Below are 27,400 nucleotides of genomic sequence, written 5' to 3'. Positions count from 1 at the left end.
TCAGCTTCAGCTCCAGCCTGAGCCCAGACATCTACACAGGAGATAAACAGCCCCATAATGTGACGGGGCGGCCCCGCCCGTGGCGGAGAGCCCCGTCTCGGCCGCCCTGTACAGCGGGAGGCCGAGCGCCCCCCGCCGCTGTCCGCGGTGTTCGGCGGCGGCGAGGAACGTGTCGGCCTCAGGCGCGCCGGAGGACGTCATCCCGGCGCCCCGGAGACCAGGCCCCCGTCGCCTCGGCAACGGGCAGACGCCCCGGCTTGAGGGGCGGGGACGGCGCAGGACGCCGGGGCCGCAACCCCGGCGCCAACTTTAAAAATGGACCCACGGCCCCAAGGAAGGGGGGGCCGACCGCGAGCGAGGGAGCCGAGCGGAGCGGAGTGTAGCGCCGCGCCCCGCCCCACGGACTAGAGGAGCAACGCAGCGACAGCTGCCCCCCCCCCACCTGGCATACGGGTGCACCGGACCATGGCTTGTTGGTGAGCACGGGAGCCGGAGGGGAAGGAAGCAGCCCAGGGCAGAGTCAGGGATGACTGGTGGGCTGACGAGTTAAGGGGTCGTACCCCGTCAGCCGGGTTCGGGTCGGCTGGACCAGAACCCTTAGGGCCCTGGGCTGGGGCCCGTGAGAGTGGGCGGGCCCGGGCCCCCCTTCTCCCCCCGCCCGCCTTGTTGGGGTGTGGGAAACCGAAGATAAACACACGGATAAGAGGAACTGGGGAACTCAGGACTCGGGGACAGCAGCGAGCCCTCCGGGCAAACGCCGCGGGGTGGCGTGGGGGCGTCACACGTGGTGGAGAATGTGGGCATAGTGGGGGTCCTACCCCGGACGTAAGGGGCTTTGGGGGAAAAAAAAAAAACCCAACCCTCCCCTCGGGGAGGGAAGGGGGTGCGAGAAGGGTTAGGGGACACTAACAGAGGGGTTTGTTTTGTGGTGTTTGCGGAAAAAGGGAAGTGGCGACCGCTCCGGGACCCGCCATGGATCTGGCACAATTTATGGAATGGGTTAAAGAGACCCAAAGGCAGAACCAACAGCAGCAGGCAGCCTTAATCCAGCAGCTCACCACCCAGCAACAAGAGCAGCAAAAACAACTGATCCGGGAGGTAGCCGAACAAATGAAGGCGCAACAGGAAGAGTGGATGAGACGATATCCACCGACGATGGTGACTCCCCTGACTCCAGCATGCCCCGAGGAGGAGGGGCCAGCAGAAGAGGGGGAGGTGGCACACCTGCCCATCAGGCTAACTAAGATGGGGCCGGCCGATGACCCCGAGGCATATCTCGCCACCTTTGAGAGGGTGGCGACGGTAGCTCGATGGCCAGAATCCCACTGGGCTACGCTGCTGGCCCCATACCTAACAGGCCCGGCACAGTTAGCATATAGGGGTCTAAGTGACCGCGAGGCCCTGCATTATTACCGATTGAAGGAAGCCATACTCGACCAAATGGGGATCACGCCCGAGACGCACCGCCAGAAGTTCCGGGGTGAGCCCTACAGCGCCGAGGTCCGCTCCCGGGCCATGGCCCAGAAACTAAGGGAGGCTGCCTGGCGCTGGCTGGAGCCTGAGCAACACACGGGACCCCAGGTCGCGGAGCAGGTCGTCCTGGAACAATTTGTTAACATCCTCCCCGCCGGCGGACAACGATGGGTCCGCAGACATCATCCCTCCACTCTCCAGGAAGCCGTGGAGTTAATGACAGACTATGAGGCTGCCGAACGGGCCGATGGGCGCGACCGCGGGCGGAAATCAGCCCCCTCATCACGTACAGCCATTGGTCGGGGAGTCCAAAGGAGAAGGAGCCCCGAGAGGGAAGGACAGCGGAGATGGACCGCCGTAGGGAGGTCAGCACCGGGCGAGGAGGGGCCGCGGGAGGCGCCGCAACCCCGGCCCGAACCCCCCCGGCGTCAGAGGCCGGCCACCCCGCCTCCGGCCCGTGGGGTCTGCTTCCGTTGTGGCCAAGAGGGGCATTTCATCAGGGACTTCCCCTATATGGACTGTTCCTACGCCCAGGCCCTGGCGGGGGCCGAACCCGAGGCCGGCGACGGGCAAGGTAAGATACTAAGGACCATAGGAATAGGGGACAAGACGGTGGTAGCCCTTGTGGACTCTGGCTGCAGCCAGACGATTGTGAGAGCCGACCTACTCCCCGAGGGAGGTCCGCGGGGCCCTCCAGTTTGGGTACAGTGCGTACACGGTGATTCCCACCAGTATGCAACCGCGTGGGCCCAGATATCGGATGGGGACCGCCAAGAGTGGTGCTACGTGGTGGTCGCCCCTAAGCTGGTGTACCCCGCTCTCTTAGGACGGGATTGGCGGGGGTTCCGCCAGGCCCTGAACGCATGGCGGGAACTAGGGCCCTCCCAGAGAGAGGAGGGTATGATCGGGTACCCCCGCCCCGGCCTACAGGAGGGCGAGACGGGAGGACCGCGAATACTGGAGCTAGTGGATGGTGACTTTATACAGGAGCAGCGGGAGGATCCGTCACTCCGGCATGCATGGAGTACCGCCAGGGATCCGCAGGACGAGGACGCCCCGCAGGCCGAGGGGCCGACCGGCCCATACTTTGAGGTACGACACGATCGGTTGTACCGGGTGGACAGGGGGCGGGGAGGCGAGCCTGGGGTCGAGCAGTTGCTGGTGCCAAAAAGGTATCGACAACGCCTCATGGAGCTAGCCCACGCTAACCCATGGGCCGGGCACCTGGGTGCAGAAAAGACCGTACAGCGGGTTATCCGACGGTTCTACTGGCCGGGTATCTTCCGCGAGGTACAGGACTTTTGCGGCTCTTGCCCTGAGTGCCCAAAGGTTAGGCCTAAGGGGTTGCCCAAAGCCCCCCTGGTGCCATTGCCCGTGGTGGGAGTGCCCTTCGCGAGGGTCGCCATGGATATAGTCGGCCCATTAGACAAATCCAAAACCGGGCACCAGTATATCTTAGTGCTATTAGACTACGCGACCAGATACCCGGAGGCCGTCCCGCTCAGAAACGTGCACACCAGCACCCTTGCCGCGGAACTCGTGAAAATCTTCGCCCGAGTGGGGCTGCCGGAGCAGATTTTGACTGACCAGGGGACTAACTTCACATCGAGACTGATGAACGAGTTGTGTAAGCTGCTGCGGATTGAGCGGCTGAAAACGGCCATTTACCACCCACAAACAGACGGGTTAGTAGAAGTTTTAATAGAACGCTAAAGGAGATGTTGAGGAAGTTTGTAGGGCAAGAACCCCGGGACTGGGACACGCTGTTGCCAGCACTCCTGTTCGCAATACGGGAGGTGCCCCAATCCTCCACAGGATTTTCCCCGTTTGAGTTGTTATTCGGCAGGCACCCACGGGGGATACTAGACATTGTTCGCGAGAATTGGGAAGAACAGGGGACCCGAGTACAGGGGTCGGTACAGTACGTCTTGAACCTCCGGGAAAAGTTGCATAGGCTAGGGGAGTTCGCGAGAGAGAACCTAGAGCAGGCCCAAGCCAAGCAAGCCCGGTACTATAACCAAGGAGCTCAATTGCGGGTGTTCGACCCGGGTCAACGGGTCCTGGTGCTGTTGCCTACCCCCGGCTCGAAGTTGGTAGCCAAGTGGCAAGGGCCCTTCGAGGTCCTGAGGCGAGTGGGGGACGTAGATTATGAGGTTAGGGTGTCAGGGAAGAAAAATGACACACGCGTCTACCATGTTAACCTCTTGAAGGCCTGGAAGCAGCGTGAGGCCTTCTGGATCAACCCAGTCCCCCCCGACCCGGAGTTGGGACCCGAGAACCTAGGCAGGGCGGCCCCACCCGAGAGCTTTCCCACAGGAGCCGACCTAAGTGAGACCCAGAGGAAGGACCTGGAGGAGTTGCTACGGACCTTCGGGGATGTCCTGACCGCTGAGCCCGGGCAGACCACCCTCATCCACCACCACATAGAGACAGAACCCCGGAAGACGGTGTGTGAGCGAGTACGGCCCGTACCCCGGCGGATGTGGGAGACGGTGCGAGGGGAGGTACAGAGGATGCTCCAGTGGGGAGTCGTGGAAGAATCCTTCAGCGAGTGGCGCAGCCCTATAGTGCTCGTCCCGAAGCCCGACGGATCGCTGCGATTCTGCATTGACTTCCGTAAAGTCAATGCGCAGTCGCGCTTCGATGCCTACCCCATGCCACGGGTAGATGAACTGCTAGACTGGCTCGGAGGCGCCCGGTATCTGTCCACACTGGACCTGACTCGAGGATACTGGCAGATCCCCCTATCACCAACCTCCCGAGAGAAGACGGCCTTTTCGACCCCGTTCGGGCTATACCATTTCACCCGGATGCCCTTCGGGCTACATGGCGCGGCCGCAACGTTCCAGCGCCTTATGGACCGGGTGCTGAGAGAACAGGGAGGATGGGCGGCCGCCTACATCGACGATATCGTCGTGTATAGCCAGACATGGGAAGAACACCTCCAACACGTGGGGGCCGTGCTACGGGCTTTGCGGGAAGCCGGTCTGACGGTGAATCCACGGAAGTGCCGCTTCAGGGAGAAGGAGGTAGTCTATTTAGGGTATGTGGTGGGACGGGGTCAAATACGCCCAGTGGTAGAAAAGGTAGAAGCCTTGAAGAGCTACCCCCCACCCAAGACAAAGAAACAGGTACGCCAGTTTCTCGGGCTAGCCGGATACTATCGGCACTTTATCCCAAACTTCGCGGCGATAGCAGCGCCGCTAACAGACTTAACTCGGGCCACGATGCCCCAGAAGGTGGGCTGGTCGGCCGAGTGCGAGGTAGCCTTTCGGCGGTTAAAAGAAAGTTTAAGTCGCGACCCCGTGTTGGCCCAACCGGATTTTAACCTCCCCTTTACGGTCCTAACAGACGCCTCCGAGACGGGGATTGGGGCGGTCCTGTTGCAGGGCGAAGGGGAGGAAGAACACCCGGTGGTGTACATCAGTCGCAAACTCTTCCCGCGAGAGCGGCGCTACTCGACCATTGAGAAGGAGGCCCTCGCGGTGAAGTGGGCCTTAGACATGTTAAGATACTATCTTTTAGGGGGACGGTTCAAGGTGATCACGGACCACACCCCCCTTCGCTGGATACAAACTATGAAGGACGCGAACCCGCGCCTGATGCGGTGGTACCTGGCCCTCCAGCCGTACGCCTTTGACGTGGCCCACCGACCTGGCGCGCAGCACCAAAATGCAGACTTCTTTTCGAGAAGGTACGAGGCAGACTTGGAAGAGGAGGGAGGGCAGTTAAAGGGGGAGGTGTGTGACGGGGCGGCCCCGCCCGTGGCGGAGAGCCCCGTCTCGGCCGCCCTGCACAGCGGGAGGCCGAGCGCCCCCCGCCGCTGTCCGCGGTGTTCGGCGGCGGCGAGGAACGTGTCGGCCTCAGGCGCACCGGAGGACGTCATCCGGGCGCCCCGGAGACCAGGCCCCCGTCGCCTCGGCAACGGGCAGACGCCCCGGCGTGAGGGGCGGGGACGGCGCAGGACGCCGGGGCCGCGACCCCGGCGCCAACTTTAAAAATGGACCCACGGCCCCAAGGAAGGGGGGGCCGACCGCGAGCGAGGGAGCCGAGCGGAGCGGAGTGTAGCGCCGCGCCCCGCCCCACGGACTAGAGGAGCAACGCAGCGACAGCTGCCCCCCCCCCACCCGGCATACGGGTGCACCGGACCACGGCTTGTTGGTGAGCACGGGAGCCGGAGGGGAAGGAAGCAGCCCAGGGCAGAGTCAGGGATGACTGGTGGGCTGACGAGTTAAGAGGTCGTACCCCGTCAGCCGGGTTCGGGTCGGCTGGACCAGAACCCTTAGGGCCCTGGGCTGGGGCCCGTGAGAGTGGGCGGGCCCGGGCCCCCCTTCCCCCCCCCCGCCCGCCTTGTTGGGGTGTGGGAAACCGAAGATAAACACACGGATAAGAGGAACTGGGGAACTCAGGACTCGGGGACAGCAGCGAGCCCTCCGGGCAAACGCCGCGGGGCGGCGTGGGGGCGTCACACATAACCTGAGCCTGCTGTGGGTTTTTCGTTGCTGTGTAAACATACCCACTAGCCCAGATCTTCAGTGTTATTTAGGTACCTAATTCCCACTGAAATTAATGGAAGTTAAACATCTAAGTTGCTCATGTGCTTTTGAAAATCCCACTTGCCTGCATCTTTAGGCACCTAAATACCTTTAAAAATCTGTCTCATAGGAGCCAGAAAGTCAATGGGATTTAGGCTTCTACGTGACTTCTGAAAATGATACTTAGCCTCCTATGTCACTTAGGCATTGCAGTGCCTTCTTTTCTGTTTGGGAAGGGCTTTGCACCGTGTGGGCACTACCAGAAACAAAGACAAAAAATATCTCATTGTTGTTGGATTTTATTATTTATTATTTCTATTATGACAGTGCCTAGGGAAAAGCCATTTGTGATGGAATAACTAAGGATAAACCTGGGACGTTCTAAGTGATACTATTTCAGAGGTTCCACTGTAACTTACCAAGATGCAGTTCAAATCTCCTTTAGCGGAGGATCAATGTGATGTGTCACATGCAGAACATTGCATATACGTTTTGAACCATGCTCTCATTCTGTCAGGTAGAGCTGTTCTGAATTATATCCCATAGGGTATGTATACACGACAGTGTTAATTTGACTTATCGTAATTCAAAATAGTTAATTTGAATTAAGCTAATTTGAATTAACACATCTACAGACAAAATGCAGTTCGAATTAGTGTTTTGCTAATTCGAAATACCGCGTCCACACTGAGTGGACACTGATTTGGATTTAAGGCTGGCCAGAACCAGGTCAGGGGTAGGGCATCAGGTCAGGAGGCTGTTGCCTGATACTATCTGAGGCTTGTGTTGAAAGGGACACACACACACACACACACACACACACACACACACAGAGGCAGCCAGTTCCCAAGTGTCCCTGCTTGTTTGCCTGCCTCGATGAGGGACAGCAAAGCATTTGTGTCTTGGAGTGCTCTGGTTGCCCTCACTCAGGACACCACAGCTCTCTGCAACATGGGCCAGAGGTGCCCCTGGGCACTCTGGTGCTTCTCGTGAAGGCGTTGCTATCAGCCTGGCTGCACTTTCTGCAGACTGCCATCTGGAGGTCCATCGGGGGGGCTGTCAGTATCCAGGAGGACCTGCGGGAGAGCTTCCACTCTGAGGAACACTCAGAGCCTCCCTGGTCTGCTCCACTGGAGGCTTGTGCCTCATTCCTCCCTCACGTCCTTCCACTTACCCCTCCTCCAACCCCACTTTTTGATGTCAAATAAAATACACGTATTTTCATGAACACAAACTCTCTTTATTTAACAAAACTGGGGGGGGGGGGGATGAAACTCTGTCGAGACTGGGGAAAGGAGGCAGGATAGCGGAGAAGAGAGGGTGGGAGAGGGGAGGGGGAAACCTGGGAGGAGGGAGCCAGAAGGGGGAAGCAAAGGGAAGAAGGGGGAGGGGAAACTCAGGCCTCAGGATTGAGAAGGGGGTCTCACTGGACCACCTTGATTTTCATGCGAACCTGCTCCTGGGTTCGCATGTGGCCTTTGGTGGCCAAGCTGGCAGCTATCCTGCCATAGACAGCTGCATTCCTCCCTCTAGTACAGAGATCATGGACATTGGGGGCAGCCCCCGTCAAACCTGAGTAAGGTCCACCCTGATCTCCATGCTAGACCAGGCAGGTGCCACCTTCTCCAGGCCCTGGCAGGCTCCTGGGAGCTGGCAGACTGCTCCTGGGGAGCAGTGGAGGGCTGGCTGCCAGTGGTTTGATGGCTCATGTTTTGGGGCCATTGGGTCAGGGGCAGTGACTGCTGGCTCTGGGCTGGAAGGCTTGGAGCTGTCACAGGCACTGTGGCCATAGTCTACCCCTTTAAGGGCTCTGGGGATGACGGGAAAGGGAGAGAAGTGTTCTTGCTGGAGGCTGGAGTGGCCACCAGGGCACCCTGGGAAGGCTGGAGGCCCCCTATTTCGAAATAAGTGTCTATACAGCACTTATTTCAAATTACCTAATTTGAGTTTGGTGTTACTCCTCGTAGAATGAGGTTTACCAAATTCGAATTAAGTGCCCCGCTATTTCAAATTTAATTCGAAATAGCGGTTTGCCTGTGTAGACACTTTTAAAGTTAATTCGAAATAACGGCTGTTATTTTGAATTAACTTTGATGTGTAGACATATCCATACTTACTTCATTATGAAATCTTTCAAACTTTCTGACTTAGTTATAGGATATTACAAAGTGCACCAGTAAGAGAAAATATTTAATAATTATAGGCTATTTGTAATGCAGACAGGAATTCCACTTTGCACATAATACAGAATTTCCACATAGGGTAAGTTTTGTTGTGATATGAATTAATATAGGTTTAAATTTGAGTGTTGCCTACAGCAGATAAATTTAGCCTGACAACCACCACATTTGCTCCCATTCCACAGAGAGAGACAAACACCTACAGGATCACTATCAGGCATTCTTAAAACTTAAATACCCACCGGGGAAGTGAAAAAATAGATTGACAGAGCCAGACGAGGACCCAGGCATCAGCTGCTTCAAGATAGGCCCAACAAAGAAAAGAACAGAACACCACTTGTCATCAGCTACAGCCCCCAACATGAATCCCACTCCCCACCAGCACATCATTATCAACCTACAACCTGTCCTGGAAATTGATCCCTCACTCTCACAGGCCTTGGGGAACAGGCCAATTGCCTACAGACGACCCCGTAACCTCAAACAAATTCTTTCCAGCAACCATGCAGCACAACTCCATCACACTCATCCAGGTATCCACCAACACAATCAACTCTGGTGCCAAATTTGTCCACACACCTATACAAGCAACATCATCACAGGATCTAATCACATCAGCCACCACATCAGAGGCTACGGGCATTTAAAAATGGCGCCCGCCTGGGAACATGCAAATGAAGCCTGGGATATTTAAATCCCGGGCTTCATTTACAAGTTTGAATGCCTACATTAGCCACACTAGTTCAAACTAGGGTGGCAGTATAGACATACCCTAAGGTATTGCAGGACTATTCGTTGTTTTTTTAAATTAAATCACCACATGGTGACCATCCAAGATGCCTGTCCCAGATTATACCACACACACATCACACCACACAAAATTGCTCCACCATTTGGAGTATGTTTTGGACAAGAAAAGCTAACCACCATGTGGTTTTCCATCGTGCCAGTCCTCAGCGATATAGCAGTCGTACTATCAATGTAGTATCTCTAGTCCTTCAAATACTCTTCTAAGCTTCCTGGTTCAATTCTATATTTTTGTTAGTCTGAAATGGAGGCCTACTATGAGGTTTTCTAGGGTACGTCTACACAGCAGCATTATTTCAGAATAACTAACATTATTTCAAAGTAACAAAGAGTGTGTCTAAAATGCAAGCCATTATTTCGAAATAATGGCGAAGTGGAGGACTTCTTACTCTGACTCCTGGTAACCTTCATTTTACAAAGAGTAAGGGAAGTCAAAAGAAGAGTGTTCTTCCTTTGACTTCCTGCTGTAGAGACAGTGACAAAAGCTGAGTTAAGCAATTTTGACATCAGCTATGCAATTGATGTAGCTGAAGTTGTGTGGCTTAATCTGACTTGTAAGTGTTGCATATACTGTTGAGCACATCTGTTCACAATTTTGCCTGCATAAGCTTCTTCTGCAGCATCATTTACCAGCAAGTCTCAGGAGAAGGATTCCAAGGTTGTCTTGCCAGATGTCCATAAGCAGTTGTGGGGAGGACTAATGACCATATGGGACATCAAGGAGATCCAAACATAGTTGAAATTTATCATTCAGAACACCCAGTCTGTCATCTAGTTTCAAATCCCTTGGGCTACATCTACACTGCACTCTAAACTTGAAATAAAATGTGCAATTTGTGCTATGCAAATTGCATATTTATTTTGAGTTTATTTTGAAATAGGCTATTTTGAAATTTGGTGCTGTCTACACAAATTTGGTCTACACAGCACCAAATTTCGAAATAAGGTGCTATTTCGAGACATCCTTTAACCCTCAGGGAATGAGGATCACTGGGATGCCTAAGTAGCACGCCCGTTATTTGAAAAAACATTTTGAAATCACAAGTGGCTTGTGAAGACATGGGGAAGTACTTTGATGTGTAGGCATACCCTTGCTGAACAGGATATCACTCAGTCTATTTAGTAATGCAGGAGGATGTTGAGGGCAGGAGTCCGGAAGGGATTCTCCCCATCAGTGTATTCTGGGAAGTTCTTTCTTCTCTCTTCCTCTGAGGGGATGGCCATGGCTGGAGATGGACACAGGGCAGAGTGGGCTAGTGCTCTGAGGTGACCCTTAGCATTCTTTCTCTCAGGTGCTTGACTGGCTGGTACTGGCTTACAAGTTCAGGGTCCAACTGATGGCAATAGGGGAATTTTCCCTCAGGTAAGATTGATGGTTGTGGGGTTTTTGTCTGCCTCTGCAGTATGTGGCTGTGGGTGACCTGTCAGGATTATTGGGGTGCATCTCATATCATCATTTCCCTGCTGTTGAGGGGCCTAAAGCATTGGTGCACCTTGGTCCTGCCTGTCGCACACTATATTCTAGTCTTCAGTGGGCTGTAATACTCTAGTTTGATTTCTGTTGGTGGGTTTGGTGTATGGCTGTTGGGTGGAGTTGGAGACCTGTGATATACTGCAGGTCAGAATAGATGATCTGGTGGTCCTTTTTGGCTTTGAACTCTATGGCTCTGTAATATGGCCTGAGGCAATAATGGCATGTTCCAAACAGGGAGGAAAGCTGCCCATTCCATGGGGAACTAGACAGATTACTCAGTGATGGCTCTTCAGCTTAGCTCGGGATGCTGTTCAAGTGTACAAATGCAGTTTGGCCTGCTCCAGAGAAGAACAGCAAAGGGGAGGGAGGAATCCTAACTTGGAGGCCCCAACAGAGAGAAGGACATGGAGTGTGAGATGCCTGAAGCCTGTGCTAAGATCCTACAGCCTCTTCAGACAGTCCCACGCTCTGGAGATGACAAGGGGGACAGCAGCCAAGCAGTCTGGGATGAAGAAGGGCAGCAACTGAGTGACAATAGGTTATCTATGCCATGTGTACAGTCCTGCATGGAGAAATCAGGGATAATTTTGCTGGCCCTGGGCAAGAAGGGATCATAATGAACATGTTATAATTTTTGTGCAAGATAAAGCCTCGTATGACAGCAAAAGTCTCTTTCCCCTCCAGTTCTGCCAGTTGCCTCCCTCACCTTCCCTGCCAGAATAAGAGGCAGCTCCTGGCTCCTCCACTTTTAGTTCTCTCCTATTTCAACTTGTCTCTCAGCCCTGTCAGGAGCTCCTTGCTGTAGTCAGCTGCATGGCTGCTGTTGCCATTCTTAGTGAAGTGTCTGACTTGATGCTTATGTAACCGCCACCGGACGGGTTTGAATCTGGGACATTGGGAGCTGACTTTAGGAGCCTCTGCCCTCTGAGCTAAAAGCCAGCTGGCTGCCAGCCCATGCTGAAGCATCTCTTGATCTCAACTGTTGTTGTGGTCTAGGTGCCACTTGCATTGCTCAGTAACCACAGTAGGTGTATGGGTTACATACTTCCCCTAGGTGAGGAAGCACATCCAGAGCTTCCAAGACCCAGGTGAGATCCCGGACGAGCCCCCACTCATAACCGCCACCAAGGCAGATTTGAACCTGGGACCTCAGGGAGTTCGAAGTAAACCCCTTAACTAGAATTAGCTGTTAAATGTCATTCCACTAAGAGTCACAGCTAATTCGAGTTAGGGGTTTACTTCAAACTCCCGTTTCACTGCCGCATGTAGACGTGGGCAGTTATTCCGGGCTAGTCAGTTTCCAAAATAGCGACCATCCGGGAACATGCTAATGAAGCACGGGATAGTTAAATCCCGTGCTTCATTTGCAATTTCGGTCGCCCTCATTAGCCTCCCTAGTTCGAACTAGGGGGCTAGTGTAGACGTACCCTTTAGTCTTTAGGGTGCCACAGGACTCCAACTTCTCTGCAATTACTCTTTATTCTGTGCTTCTGCTTGATGCATGAAACACAGGCATATGCATTATTAGACACTGAACTGTGCCACTGCTACCACAAGCTAGGGCACAGAAAATTAAATAATGACAAAGAGGCCTCAGTACAGTTCTTAATGGGAATGTGTCCACATACCATAGTTTGCAATATCATTTAGATATAATATCAGAGAGAATGTTCATTCAAAGTCCAAAATTCCTGTTGGCCCATAGCTGATAAGAGATACATATTGCATTATGAGGCAATAAGAAACCGAAGAGACAGACAGTGCTAGTACACATTAATAAAACAATAGCAAGAAGTCAACATTTTTTGCATTTATTTTCCATAGAATTTTTTTCTTTTTAGTTATTATTATGATAAATTCAATGAGATGTCAGCATCAAGGAGTTTTATACCTAGTAACAATAAAACCCACCTAACAAGGCACATCAAACAGGTAAGAGGAAAAAAGCAATTGTGAGGTAGAGAGCTCAAAAACGGAACTTTTCTCTAATACACACTAGAGTCAAATCCAGTTCCCATTGAAGTCAAGAGGAGTTTCACGATTGTTTTTAATGGAAGGTTTAGCCCTCATTGACAGGGGAAAATATTCATTTATTAATCTACCTGTCTAAAATGCACATATATTTATATGGCTACAGAACATTCAGTTATCACAGGGGTGGGCAATAATTTTTGAGCGGGGTCATGTCCAAATTTTTTGAAGTGGTCATGGACCACCCTGGAAGGGGCAGGGCCTCAAATGGAAGGGGAGTTGTTGGATGTCTGGTAATTGGTGATGGGAGAGATCACATGAGGATTACCTGTTGTGTTCACTCCCTCTGGGGCATCTAGTATTGGCCATTGTCAGCAGACAGGATACTGGGCTAGATGGACCTTTGGTCTGACCCAGTGTGGCTATTCTTATGTTCTTATGAGTTAATTGAAAATAACTCCCTAGTGTAGGCATGCTCTAAGTGCACATTCTTTCTGATGCCATAGGTGGGCTTTGTTACCACTCAAGATATGAACATGACACTAGAGTAGCTGGCAAATGGTTTTCTTATTCAAAGAACATTTTTCAAGATTTTAAAATATTTTCACATTCTGAATTGGGACAAAAAGTAAAAAAAAAAATCTCAAAAACTGTGAATCAACAAACTGCAAAAAAAGTTTTGGTTTGGGCCAGTTTAAATGTTTTGTTTTAATTTTGACCTTTGCATGTATTTTTATTATAATTAATGTATATTGCTAAATGAAAAGTTGGTCTGAACAGACAAAACCCAGATTGTTTTCATTTTGAAAATGTCACAATGTCCCTTTTTGAACAGTTTCAGAACTTTGTTTTCCAAAATAGGAAATTCATTGAAATTAATCCTTTCCCACAAATAGTTTTTGTGAGTCTACACAGTGCCATAACTTGAAATAAGATACACAATTTGAGCTATGCAAATTGCGTATCTTATTTTGATGCTATTTTGAAATAGCTTATTTAGTCATTTGGTGCTGTATATACGGTGACGAATTTCAAAATAAAGTGCTATTCTGAAATATCCCTTACTCCTCGTAGAAAGAGGCTTACAGGAATGTTGCAATAGCGAGCCTGAAATAACAGGCTTGCCGCGAAGATGCAGTATGCCAAAATAGCATTGCAATGTAGGCATAGCCCTACTGACCCAAATGCAAATCTCTTTCTTTTCAGATAACTATATTGGGGAGAGAAGTCCTAAATTGCAAGAGTGTTTTCCATCAAATTATAGAGCAAATGATAAGCCTAATAAGGAATATCCAGCAAAGTGTTTCATTATGAAGGTCAAATGGTAACAAGGACATTTTTTTCCCTACTGATGTGATGGGCAGTTCCAATAAAAAATTCTGTTTTGCAATTTCAGTACTTCTAGTGACATTGCTGAAGACCAGAACCAAATGATTTATAGTCTCCTAATCCCCAGTCCAGATGCATCCATGGAAAACAGAGTACTGGAACTGTGCCACCTGAACAGGTTCTGAAGTCCTAAGGTCTGTACATATTCTAAGGGACAAAATTTTGTCCTCGTAGATGGTTCTATACAGCTCCTTAACCTGTTCCCTTGCCTAGGGAGATAGACACAAACTCTGTCCTGCGCATATGCACTAAAACACACAGACTACGTCTAGACTGGCATAATTTTCCGCAAATGCTTTTAACAGAAAAGTTTTCCGTTAAAAGCATTTTCCGAACAGAGCGTCTAGATTGGCACGGACACTTTTCCGCAAAAGCACTTTTTGCGGAAAAGCGTCCGTGCCGATCTAGATGCGCTTTTCCACAAAAAAGCCCCGATCACCATTTTTGCGATCGGGGCTTTTTTGCGCAAAACAAATCTGAGCTGTCTACACTGGCCCTTTTTGCGCAAAAGCTTTGCACAAAAGGAACTTTTGCCCAAAAGGGAGCAGCATAGTATTTCCGCAAGAAGCACTGATTTCAGACAGTAGGAAGTCAGTGTTCTTGCGGAAGTTCAAATGGCCAGTGTAGACAGCTGGCAAGTTTTTCCGCAATAGCAGCTGCTTTTGCAGAAAAACTTGCCAGTCTAGACACAGCCACAGGGTATGTCTACACTGCACAGTTATTTCCGAATAAGCTATTCCCGGAATAGTTATTCTGAAATAGATTTTTTTGAAATAGCATGTCAACTCTGAAGGGAAGCTTCAAAATTCATCCGAGGCAGGCTTCCCTAATATAGACGTGCTATCTTGATTTAGAGCCCCAGAGGAATAACTTAGAATGGCCCTGGTGAGGGGCTATTTTGAAATAGCAGCAGTAGAGCATCTACAGATGCCTTATTTTGAAATAGCTATTTCAGAATAGTAGATGCTCATACAGTTATTTCAGAATAACAGCCATTTTTCCTAAATAACTTTGTTGTGTAGACACACCCACAGTGTCTTCCTGACTCAACATAGAGGAACATTCTTTCCCAGAGGAAAGGCAGTTAGCCAGCGAGACTGAAAGGAGCTGTTAAGCCAGAGCTGTCATCTAGGAGAAGAGTCCAGGGCCGCCTAGGCCAGACCTTCAATGTGATCAAGTGAGACATAACCATAAAGAAATTCCTCCAACATCTACTATGATTATTTGGAGTCATAGTGGGGAGTCCATTTTTGAGCACATCTTTACCTCACAGTAAATGTGAAGAGATGAAGGTACTAGAGTTATAATTCTTTTAACCATCACTGGTGAAGACTGATGGACCGGGATCCAGGGGAGGTCTGATTGTTGCAGATAACATAATACTGTGAGGGAACAAAGGTGTCTCATTGGCACAAACACATTTCCCTCTATATGGCTTTGTACCTTGTTCAAGAGAGCAAGAGCAAACTCCTTCACTCCCCTACATGTACAAGGCCTCAGGATAGGTCGAGACCAGTGGAGAATCATTATAAACTGTGGTAAAGGGTTAGTACAAACTCCCACTCAAATCAATGGCAAAATTCCCTGAGTAAGCATTTCCAATATTTGGTCCCTAGTTTACACTTTTGCTTTTAACCATAACATTTATGTTTAATTTAAAAGTAAAGAATGTGTCTGCAGGGCTGGCCTTGCCATGAAGCAAACTGAGGCAGCTGCCTTAGGTGCCAGACAGTGGGGAGGGGGGACATGACTAGGATCCAGAGTGTAGAAAATTGTGTCTGCTGCTGGTGGATATGTATTCTCTCTGCTCTAGATGCACAGAGTTGGTGGCGTGCTGTGCTGGAGGAAGGAGGGCACAAGAGACATAACAGGCATGCAGGAGAAAAGGGGGTCCGGGGGTGTCATTTGAGCTCCCTGCCTCAGGTGCCAAAATGTTGTGGGCCGGCCCTGTGTGTCTGGTGCTGCACTCACTGTTCTGTACAGATTTAACCAGCAAATGTGAATAGTGTCAAAATGAGGTAGTTCTCTAATTCAGGGGCAGATAGTTCAAAGTTCTCAATGCTCTTCTCTGAACATTCTGAAAAGTTCTGAATGGCAGCGTAAACTGACAGCTCAAAGTTATATTTTGCACTAGTTTTAACCCATAGGCATCAACATTCTCTCTATTAGCTGAGCAGAAGCCCATCTGCATTGTACTTTCTGAAATTGTGGCCAACTGGACTTAGAGTTACTGATCAACCCTGATCACACTTTGCTCTCTATAGAGCATTTCTGAATTTTATATGTGCTTCATTTAATTGTATTTTAGTGCATATATCTGGAGTTTAGGTAGTGATCTGTAGCCTCTAATCAAGCTTTGGTCAGAAAAGCCAAATTCTCCTCCCAGTCACACCGGTTTTACCCCATTCATACCTCATGACACTGCACTGATGTAGCTGAGAGCAGAATTGTCTCAGTGTCTTTAAGGAAGTGATGTAAGTAAGGCAAATTGCCTTTCATTTCACTACCTAAATAATTCCATTCTATGGCAGGTTGCTTGAAGAAAAAACAACAGCTGCAAACAGGCAAAGGTCATATCAGATAGTTGGGCCCGCTTCTCAGCTGGTGTAAATCAGTATCGTGCCATTAGTGGTGTTTAAAGGGTAGAGCTCACCAAGTTGAACTCTTTGTTTTCTACAAAAACAATGAGGAATCCTGTCACACATTAAAGACTCACAGATTTATTAGGGCATAAACTTTAATGGGAAAAACCCACTTCATCAGATGGATTCAAAATAATGGCTTGCTGTATAGACACACTTAGTTATTTCAGAATAATGTCAGGTATTCTGAAATAATGCTGCTGTGTAGACATAGGCTAGGTCTAGACTGAAGTCCTTTGTTGGAAAAGCTACACAAATTGCACTTCACAATTTGCATTGCTTTTTTCGATCTCTTTTCTGGAAGAGGCTTTTCTACCATTTGGCCCCATCTAAATGGGACCAAATGACGGAAAAGCCTCCTCTTTCAGAGGAGCCCTTATTCCTCATAGAATGAGGTATACAGGGCTCCTCAAAAGAGCATGTTGCTCTTCTACAAAAAATGTGGAAAAACAAACACATTCTTTGGACGCGGCAGAGTTTTTCCAGTCTAGACGTAGCCATAGCCTAAGTAAATTTCACCCAGACTGTATAACTGCCTCTTTTCATGAGCATTTCCCATTTGCTCTTGTGCTAATATGCCATTTCCCAAAGGGCCACATCACAGATGTCGCAGTTCCAGTTATTCAGCACAGATCACATCATAGTTCACTCCTAGCGATACAGAGCACGGCACCTATGAAGGCAGCCAGCTACCCATGTAGGCAACAAAATAATACTAGGCTTAATCCTTAATTCTTAAAATAAGCCAATGCCTGAGTTAAGGACCTCGGGATGGGGGCAGGTAATATTTTGTACTTCTGCATCTTCTATCCAAAGATCTCAAAGTGGTCTTCTAATTCAGATGAACTAAACCTAGCAGCATCCCCGTGACACACAGAGATGATCATTCATTTCCATTTTTTAAATTTGTTTATTTTTTCAATCTCTTGCCCAAGCTTATCCTAGGACCCTCACGGCACATAGTAAAGGCACAGTCCTTGCCCTAAAGAGCTTACAGTCTAAATGGATGTGACATATAACAGATGTGGGAGGCAAGCAGAGATACAAGCAAAACTGAGGCCATCCTAGGCATATGTCTTGTTAGGGCCATGATTTTAATTGTATTAATTGCCTTCTTCCTTCCTTCACTCTTCTCCTGTGTCTCAATGCCCCATTTTCCTTGTTATGCCCATTGTTCCCTCTATCTTCTACCTTTCTCAGCCCATGCCTAAGATTTAGGGATGAGAGGGTGAGACCAAAAAGGAAAACAGTCATTGAACATGGTGTTAGGCTCCTGGAGTCAAGGACCCACAGAGCCAGTCCAGACCTTGGAGTCCTTGCCAGCTCTTACCACTTTACATCAGCTCCTGTTGTAGATAAAGAGTTTGAAAATATGTTGTGAAACACTGGTACTTAATAATGGTTTAAATGTTCTTTTGAAATGAGAAATGATAATTGTAGTGACACTGGCCAAATTCTATCCTCAAGTGTAACTGTGTTTCGCAAAGGAGTTGTGAGGGTGGGACAGGATATTGAAGAAGGCAGATGTTTATGCAGTCATGTAGATATAATTCTTCAGCTTAACATACTCAGAGCTTCTTTTAACTATATCATTCTACTCTGCTTAGGGCCCAGTTCTTTTCCACTAAAATCAATGGGATCTTTACTATGGATTTCTATGGGAGCAGGTTAAAGTCCTTAATATTGATGTCTGCCATGGATTATGTGTGAATTGCTCCCAGTAAAGTCATTCAAGGGCAGAATTTACGGCTTAATTCGCTGAGGCCCCCTCAACTCCCATTCATGTCAATGGGAGATTCAGAAATATGAATTGTTCATAAGCAGGGACAATTATGATGATCTAGTCCAGGGCTATTCAACTTTGGGAGCCCCGGGGGCCACAGTGATACTCACAGCACATGCCAAGGGCCACAACTTATGTGGGGTTGCATATACATGCAAATATATATGCAAATAGATTCTTTCACACTGATGGGTATGAATACAAAGATTAAGGCAAGACTACACAGCACGCAGGCCCCATTTAAGTCAGTTCTGTTGTAATTAATAAAATGCAATATTTACCTGATTTCCACCCATATTACAGCACTTTCAATGAGCAATGACAGCCCAGGAATGTAACTACTAAAATGCATATCCACAAGACCATTATATTGACTTGCCATTGTGAAGCATGTTCCCTGTTGAGGCCATGTTCAAAGGATCCCACCCACGGACTGTGTGTTGAGCCCCGTGTAAACCCAAATCACACTGAGGGCCACAAACAATCGGGCCATGGACCACATGTTGAGTAGCCCTGATCTAGTCTGATATCCTGCATAACATCAGTAAATGAAAACGCCTCATATGAATTTCAAGGCACACTGCATTTCTGCATGCTGAGTCCATTTGCAGGGAAATATTAATCTCTAATTAAGATGAGCGCCAGCAAAATGTGTGTAACCCCCAAGGAGATTACTTGGATTCCCGGGGCCTTGTCTGCTGGCAGCTCAGGGAGAGGCACTCTGAGTTTGCCTTGGCTCCCCCTCCCTACCAGGGACAGAGTCTGCCCGGCAACCCATGGGGAGTGAGATGCCCCTCCCAGGGGGAAGGAGAGGCCATTGTTGAGGAGAGTCTGTAGCCAGCAGGGCAAGGGGAGGACTGGCTGTGTGGGAGCTAGTAAGCCCCAGGCCTGCATGCAGGGTTCCCCCTGAGAACTGGCCTCTAGGGACCTGAAGGCAGGATCCCTCAGCTGGGTTTATGTCTCCACTGTTGATTCCCAGTTGTGGAGTTTGCTGGGAGGCTTCCCCAGCCAGGCTGAGTTGGCTCTCCAGCTCCCTGGGTGAGAGAGTCACTGCATGGTCAGCTGGGCTCTAGCAGCAAGTTCAGGGCTGCTGCCTGCTATGTGGGTCTGGAGGCTGGGCTGGGAGGCTATAGTTTTGAATTTTGGTGCAGTTGTGTGGTCTGCATCTTGAGCCCTGCACCCCTTTGCGGTGAGGGGAAATTCTGGGACCGAAGCAGCCTGGTTCCTGCTTAAAGAGGACCCCTGTGAGAAGAGAGCAGCCCTTTGCAGAGACTGAGTCATCTCTCAACCTGAGGCTCATTCATGGAGTGTGTGAGTGCACCAATTTTTAGTTAGTCAGGCAGGGAATTTGTTTGGGGATTTTATTACCTGCAGCATATTAAACTGTGGAGGGATTACTGCCTTCTCCCATTTGTGAATCCTTTGGGCTGTACTGGACCTAGTCAGCCCCACTGCTAAACCACTGCAGAGAAGGATTGTGTGGTCAACAGTCATCAAGGGCCCCAACAAAGTACGCGTACCAACGGGACACTAACCTCACAGTTGCTGGGCACCGGTGACCCTAAAAATAGTATTTTACCCTGTTCTGTTATAATTGTCTCTTGTTTAATATAATTGTGTTTATTATAGTGTATGTGTTTGTGTTATTTTCTGGGAGTCTCCAACTATCTGGCAAATACGTGGGGATTATCCTGGGCTAGAATTTTCCTCCCAAGCTGCCCTGGTGACCCTGCTAGGAAGGAGTGAGGGGGGTGGAGGCACCGCCAAGTACATCAATCAGAAAGAATAAAATTGAGTAGGTGGCGGGATCCAGAAGAACCCAGACCTATCCATCCAAACCTGAAAGGAGATTGGCTTTAAAAGAAGGTAACCAGGTGGAGAGGGGGCGCTACATGTGGTAGTGACAAATGCTCTCATGGAACACTTATAAATAATTTGATTCACATTTATTACAGTAATAGAAAAGAGAGGGTTATTCATCCTGTGCAGTAACTGAAGTTCTTTGAGATGTGTGTCCCTATCATGATCTTCTTCAGCAGTGGATCGCATATGCACACCTTCTCCTTTTGCACAGTGAGAGGGATGTATATATTGCTGTGCGGTCCGACCACCCCCTTTCCTTCTCTGCCAGAGAGCTTACGGTTTTGGCTCTGAAGCAAAGGGGGAGATGACAAGTACCAGAGCACCCATAAGGGAACACATCTCAAAGAACCTCAGTTACTGCACAGGGTTAGTAACCCTCTCTTCTTTGAGTCATGTCCCTATTGGTGCTCTACTGTGGATGACTTTAAAGCAGGGCTCCTGGATGGGGCTTTGGAAGGACATGTATTGCCAAGGAGAGCATGGCCTAGGAGTGGGTCTGTTGAGGCATAGTGTGTAATACCATAGTGCCAGGCAAAAAGTGTCTTTTGTGTGGGTGTCCATGTGACAGCCTTACAAATGTCATCAATGGGGACATTGTTAGGAAAGACAATTGAGGAAGCTAATAAACATGGAATGTGTTCTTATAGAGGTGGAAAGTTGTCTATCATAGACTTTGTAAGATACAGAATAGTGATAGAAATGTAGCCGTGTTAGTCTGGTGTAGCTGAAACAAAAAACAGGACTATGTAGCACTTTAAAGACTAACAAGATGGTTTAATAGGTGATGAGCTTTCATGGGCCAGACCCACTTCCTCAGATCAAATAGTGGAAGAAAATTGTCACAACCATATATACCAAAGGATACAATTAAAAACTTTCATATGTGTTCCTTTTTTTAAATTGTATCCCTTGGTATATATGGTTGTGACAATTTTCTTCCACTATCTGATCTGAGGAAGTGTGTCTGGCCTTCGAAAGCTCATCACCTAATAAACCATCTTGTTAGTCGTTAAAGTGCTACATAGTCCTATTTTTTGTAAGATACACTGTGAGATCCTCTTACCGAAGCATTGGTTAGATATGGCAGAGCCTCTGGATCATTGGTGGTGGACAGGAATAATTGTGGTGATTTCTGGAAGGGCTTAGTACTGTCCAAGTAGAAGGCAAGTGCATGCCTCATGTCTAGGGTATGAAGAGCTGCCTCCCGTTCATTACTGTGTGGCTTTAGGAAGAAGCAATGGTGGTGAAACGAGAGATTGAGATGAAAAGATGTTGGGACCTCAGGTAAGAATCTTGGGTGTGGGCACAGTGAAACTTTATCTTTTATAAAGATAAAGTTTGGCGGATCCACTGTGTTTGGTGGATCCGTGCTATGAGGGCCGCAGTTTTATCCACCTGCCTAGCAGAAGTGATGGAGACAAAAAAGATTGTTTCCAATGATGGGGTACATGAGAATAGGTTGTCATTGGTTCAAATGGGGATAGCCTGGGATCCCAGACTGGAGTAGGGTTTCATATATATGGACAAAGATTTTGAAAACCTCTCAAGAAGCACTTTGTGAGGGGATGTGCAAAAACAGAGTGGTCATTGATGGGGAAGTGAAAGGTAATGATTGCTGCCAAGTGTACCCTTGCAGAGCTAATTGTTCCAGGTATAGAATCTAGTGAAGAATAAGTGGCAATGCAGCATGTGCTGTGTCAACCTGCTGTGAGGTGCACCAGCAGTGAAATCTGGTCCATTTGTGAATGTAAGTGTGTCTGGTCATGTCATGCCTGCCATTCAAATGTATCTGTCTGACCATGTCTGAGCAGATTATTTCCAGAGCCCAGAACCATCGAAGAGCCAGGCTTTGTGGTAGAGCTTCTGTGGATTGGGACGGAGAATGTGTCTTATGAGAGAAACCACGGAGTTAGATGGAGAGAGATCAGTCAGCATACCAACATGCATAGAAGGTAAACAAACCAGAGCTGTCATGGCCATGATGGAGCTATTAATATGACATGGGCTTGGTCCTCTGCATTTTGCAAAGTACTCAGAGGAAGAAGGGAAAAGGAGGGGAGGCACAAAGGAATGGTGCATCCCAGGTTATGAGGAATGTATCTCCTTGTAATCCATACCCAGTCCTCCTCTGGATTGGAACTGAAAGCAATGGGCATTATGTTGAGTGGTAAAGAGCTCTATGGTGGGAAGATCCCATTAGTTGAATATAGGTTGAACGGCTCTCATATCCAGCCCACTTTGGTAATAGCCTGCCCTGCTCAATGTGTCCATGGTGGTCTTCTGGTGTCCTAAGAGGTATGTGGCTGAAATGGAAATACTGCACTGGATAGACCAGTTCCACAGTTTGATCACCTCTGCGCTTAAAGAGCAGGATCTCTGTCTGCTCTGCCTATTAATGTAATACATTCAGGTGAGATTGTCCGGCATCACTCTCGTGTTATGATGTTTGAGAAGAGGAAGGAAATGTTGGCAGGCACTGAGAACAGCTTGTAGTTCTAGGATGTTGATGTGTAAGGTGGATTGGTTCATGTAGATTGGTGGAGTGTTCATGTAGATGCGACCCCCCCCCCCACCCAACTGTTTAGGGAGGCACTGATGGTTAGGATCACAGCTAATGATGGTTGCAGGAAAGGAACTCTAACACAGATGTTGCTGGGCTGCATCCACCACAGAAATGAGTCCTTGACTCACCGCAGCATGGATAAAAGTTGGTGAATAGTGTGTTTGTGGGGTCAGTATACAGTACAGAGCTATGCTTGAGGACACAGCATGTGTAGTCTTGTGTGCCTAACCTCAAACAGGGCCACGACCACATGGCCTACAACAGGGGTGGACAGCCTAACCCTGAGAAGGAGCCAGAATTTATCAATACACATTGCCAAAGAGCCACAGTTCTATGTTTCCAGCCCTGATATCTCCCCACCACCACTGTCAGCCCATCCTGTCCAATGGCAGCCCCACCAGTGAGCACCTCCTTTGCCTCTTCCTCCCACCCATTGTGATCATCTCTTTATCAGTGGGAGACACTGGAGGTGTGAAGCATGGGTGTGATAGACTCAGTGGAGAGAGCAGGAAGTGGCAGGATCCTAGGGGGAAAGGCTGGAGGGGGCAGTGCCTAAGGCTGAGCTGGGGGTTGAATAGTGACCACCCTTCAGCCCGGTGAAAAGTTGGCACCTTAGCTCCAGCCCTGGATTTGGTGCCTATGTAAGGAGCCGCATATTAACTTCTGAAGAGCTGCATGTGGCCTAGAGGGTAGAGGTAAATTCATGCACACATCTAGGGGCAGACACATGCAGCAGATACCAGATCCATTATAGCTGAGAACCTGGGAGATGGTAGAAAGGGTCTGGCTTGCATGGCATATAACTGCCCATCAATGAATTCTACCTGTGTACTGGCATTAGAGTGGACTTTTCTAGATTTACAAAGAGGCCGAGATTTGTGAACAGGTCCATTGTTACGTGGGTGGTTTGGAGAGAATCAATTTTGGATGGGTATCTTGAGGACACAGTCATCCGAGTATGGAAAAAATGATGATTGCTCTTCTCTTTAGTAGTTTACAACTATTGTGAGGACCTTGGAGGACTCCCAAGGTCCTGTGTGCACTGATAGTGGTCTATGTCTGTGGCAAAGCAGAGGAATCAGACATGGGCAGTATGACTAGAAATAAGAAAGCATGGCTGTGTCTAGACTGGCAAGTTTTTCTGCAAAAGCAATTGCTTTTGTGGAAAAATTTGCCAGCTGTCTACACTGGCCGCTTGAATTTCCGCAAGAACACTGACGATCTCATGTAAGAAATCAGTGCTTCTTGCAGAAATATTATGCTGCTCCTGTTCGGGCAAAAGTCCTTTTACGCAAAAGGGCCAGTGTAGACAGCTCAGATCGGGGCTTTGTTGCGCAAAAGCGCGTCTAGATTGGCTCGGACGCTTTTCCGCTAAAAGTGCTTTTGCAGAAAAGCGTCTGTGCCAATCTAGACGCTCTTTTCTGCAAATGCTTTTAACGGGAAACTTTTCTGTTAAAAGCATTTGTGGAAAATCATACCAGTCTAAACTGTGTTTCGGAGGTGGAGGGCAGAGCACCTCTCCTGCTTTTCCAGTGCTGGGATAATAGTGGAGAGAATATCCATCTTGAAACACTACAGTTTGATGATTTTTTTTTTTTAGATTGTAAAGGTCTAAAACAGGATACCCATCTCTGGTCTTCTTCTGAATCAGAAAACAGTGGGAGAATAAACCCTGTCCCATGTATTGGGAAGGGACCAGTTACAGAAGGGGATTTATTTCTCTCCATGGAATGGACTCATAAGAGGGGTCCTTCAGAAGGGTGAGGAAGGGGTGATGGTGGGACCAGGTAGGAAAAGGAAGAAGTATCTTTCATTGACTATCTGTAGAATTCACTTATCTGAGGCAATGAGACTCCAAGATGGGAAAAATGGAGCTAGTTGGTTGCCAGATTGTTGGAACATCAGAGATGATATGGGTGAATGGAACAAGGGAAGGCTTCTGGGGCCTTGACCATACTTTCAAAAATTGTTGCTTTGGTACCAGTACATGAGAGGTAGCCTCTTGAGAAGTGAGCAGTCTACATTTAGTTTGAGGCCTTTGTTATTAGGATTGGGTGTTGCAGTGCCATTGAAAGGCGTATTGCTGTTTGGGATTGCGGGGGTTGTTGATAATTCCCCAAGCATCTCTATGGTGCTTGTGAGCATATCCTGAAAAAATGAACTATAGCTTGGGAATCTTTAAGGCAATGCAAAGAGTTACATGTGCACTGAGCGAATTGTGACTTTCATAGGAAAGCCTGAGAAGTGGAACCATGATGTACGCCTCATCGCCATAACAGAAACGAGGGATGAAGCAGCAGTGTCTGCAGAGTCTAAAAAGGCTTATAGAGCTATACTGGCTAGGAACTGTCCCACTGAAATTAAGAACTGGAATTGCTGCTTTTTAGTTGCTGGGAGATCATGGCAAAGTTTCTCCCATTTGGACTTGTTCAAATAATTAGACTTGGCCATTAGAGTGTCATAATTTGAAACCCCAGTTTGGAGTGTTGCTGAAGACTAGGTTCAGGCATTTCCAGTCCCTATCTGGATAACTATATTAAGATTGGTACTGATGGCCCCTCTCTTGGCAGGCACCATCAAAGAATCTGAGATTAGGTGCAAAAATAAAAATTCAGTATCCTTTGCCAGAATATAATATTTTCTGTTGGCACATTTGCAGGTTGGAAAGATGGACACCATGATATGCCACAGAACTTTTGCAGATTCAAGAAAAGCCTTGTTGATTGGTCGTGCAGTCTTTGAGGAAGAGGATGTGTGGAAGACCCCCAGCAGTTTGTATTGTTTGTTTTTAACTTCCTCCAAAGGGATCTGTAGGAAGTCTGCAATTCTTTGAATAAATCTTGGAAGTGCCTAAGTGTCTGAAGTCATCGGCAGATATAGGGGATGGAAGCATAATCACCCCATCAGGTGAAGAAAAGGAAAAATTAAAGTTGGGGGGAGCCTCCTGTTCCTCATGAATTGGTATCCCTGGTGGTTTGACTCCCTGAGGGTGAGACCCTGATGGAGGTCTTTGATATCTGAGATGGTTCCCAGATTGTGCCCTGTACTTGGCCCAAGAGTCCTGATATGGTTAGCTTGGTGGGAGTGGCACATTGGGCTGCATCCACAGTGGTCCCTATCTTCATCTACAGTGGTCTGGGGGCCAGACGTAGTTTGCATATAGTGAAGATAAGCTGGTGCAAACTGTTCAGTCATCAATGGCCCAAGAGAGCCCTCGTTCTCCTTTGGCTCTTTCTCACTGGGGAATGGAGGTGCTGTCCTTGGCAGAGAGGAAAAGGAATGTCATGAATCCAAAGGGGAGGGCAGAAATGGGGGGAAGTCCCATCAAAGAAGCAGAGACTTGGGCGTGTCAGATACCAGAAGATCTTTGGGTTATCTGAAGTCTTGTGGATGGGGGAGAAAGCATCATTGGTGTCATTGTATCACATGGTGATAGAGAGAGAATATGTTCCTGAAGTTTCAGAAGACGGCACCAGAGATTTGGCTGGTGATAGTGACTTGCCCAGTACCAAAGACTTATCTCATGTCGAAGATTTTGACGTTGATGAATCAATTGGTGCTGGTGACTTGGCTAGTGGAACAATTTTGATGGTGAAAAGGACTTAGTTGGTGCCAACAGCTTCATGGTTGCCAGAAATGGCATTGGTGCTGTAGTTCCTGCAAATGGGCCCAGAACTGGGAAATGCCACTGAGGGTTGAAGGTGCCCGGATAAGGTGTTTAAATTGTTTATTTGTGTGAGTACTAGAGGTACCTGGATGAGCTCTGCAGCTATGGTTGAAGCCATAGACTTAGCCAGTGATAATGATCTGGAGGGCTGAGCTTCAGCGGGTGAGGAGGAAGAAGATCATTTCATGTCATCTGCATGATTACAGAATGATTTTCTCTTTATAGGACAATGAGAGTGGGGATCAGCAGGCAATCTGGCAGAGCATTAACATCTCTCTGAGCAAGAGTCTGGACCTGGGTACGGTTCTGAATATAACAGTTTTTCCATGAGGAAATGTTTCAGTCTAATGTGCCAATCCTTTCTGCTCTTGGCTCCAGGCTGGGGCAGTGAGAACACTTCTGAGGGATGCGTTGCGCTCCCAAACAATAGCTACACTGTGTGTGGAAGTCCCTTGTGCTACGTCTATACGGCACCCGTCTTCCGCAAAGGCTTATGCAAATGAAGCATGGAGTAGAATATCACTGCACTTCATTTGCATAATTAATTAGGGGCTGTTTTTGTGCAAGAGGCTTTTGCACAAAAAGGAGCTGTGTAGTCGGCTCCTTTTTGCACAAAAAACCCCTCTTGCGCAAGAGCTGTTCTTCCTCATTTTTTCAGTATAGACGTAGCTTTACTGAGAAGGTGGCCTCACATAAATGCACCTGTTAAACCTGGGAGAGCTTTGTGAAGGAGAAAAGGCTTCCCAGTTGGGAAGGGCAGGAAATGGGAGAAACGGAAACCTGAGCTGTGAGAATAGTTTTAAAGTTAAAACAAAAATAAATATTCTAGATAGGAAGAAGTAGAAGAGGAAAATACTAACTACACTATCAGTTAAAGCTCTCTCTGTGAGAGAACAGGAGCAACAGGCTCTGCTACTGGCTACTGGCTTCCAGACCAGACCAAAGGAAGAGAGAAGGAACTGGGGCAGTTGGACAAAACCCCAGCACTATACATATATCCTGTGCACAGTGTGACAGATGCAAGGTGTGCATGTGCATTCCTATTGACCTGTC

The 27,400-nt window shown here is 48.4% G+C and overlaps 1 protein-coding gene across 2 annotated transcripts; it reads left to right on the top strand.

Moving 5' to 3' along the window:
- The first annotated feature begins 30 nt into the window (after window positions 1–30).
- LOC142823329 (uncharacterized) lies at window positions 31–27,400 on the top strand. 2 transcript variants are annotated; one of them, XM_075914264.1, is made up of 6 exons: window positions 31–476; window positions 945–2,047; window positions 2,461–2,565; window positions 4,999–5,167; window positions 21,929–22,069; window positions 25,340–27,400. In XM_075914264.1, the coding sequence occupies exons 1-3, from the start codon at window positions 466–468 to the stop codon at window positions 2,562–2,564; spliced, it is 1,218 nt and encodes a 405-aa protein (XP_075770379.1). In that variant the 5' UTR covers window positions 31–465; the 3' UTR covers window position 2,565; window positions 4,999–5,167; window positions 21,929–22,069; window positions 25,340–27,400. The 2 variants fall into 2 exon arrangements, with proteins under 2 accessions (XP_075770379.1, XP_075770374.1); XM_075914259.1 differs by having other exon boundaries at window positions 21,929–27,400.

This window comes from Pelodiscus sinensis, chromosome 1 (assembly GCF_049634645.1).
Source record: "Pelodiscus sinensis isolate JC-2024 chromosome 1, ASM4963464v1, whole genome shotgun sequence".
Taxonomy (NCBI): Eukaryota; Metazoa; Chordata; order Testudines; family Trionychidae; genus Pelodiscus; species Pelodiscus sinensis.
Note: the sequence above shows the minus strand (reverse complement) of the source record. Positions and strands in the feature narration are given on the sequence as shown.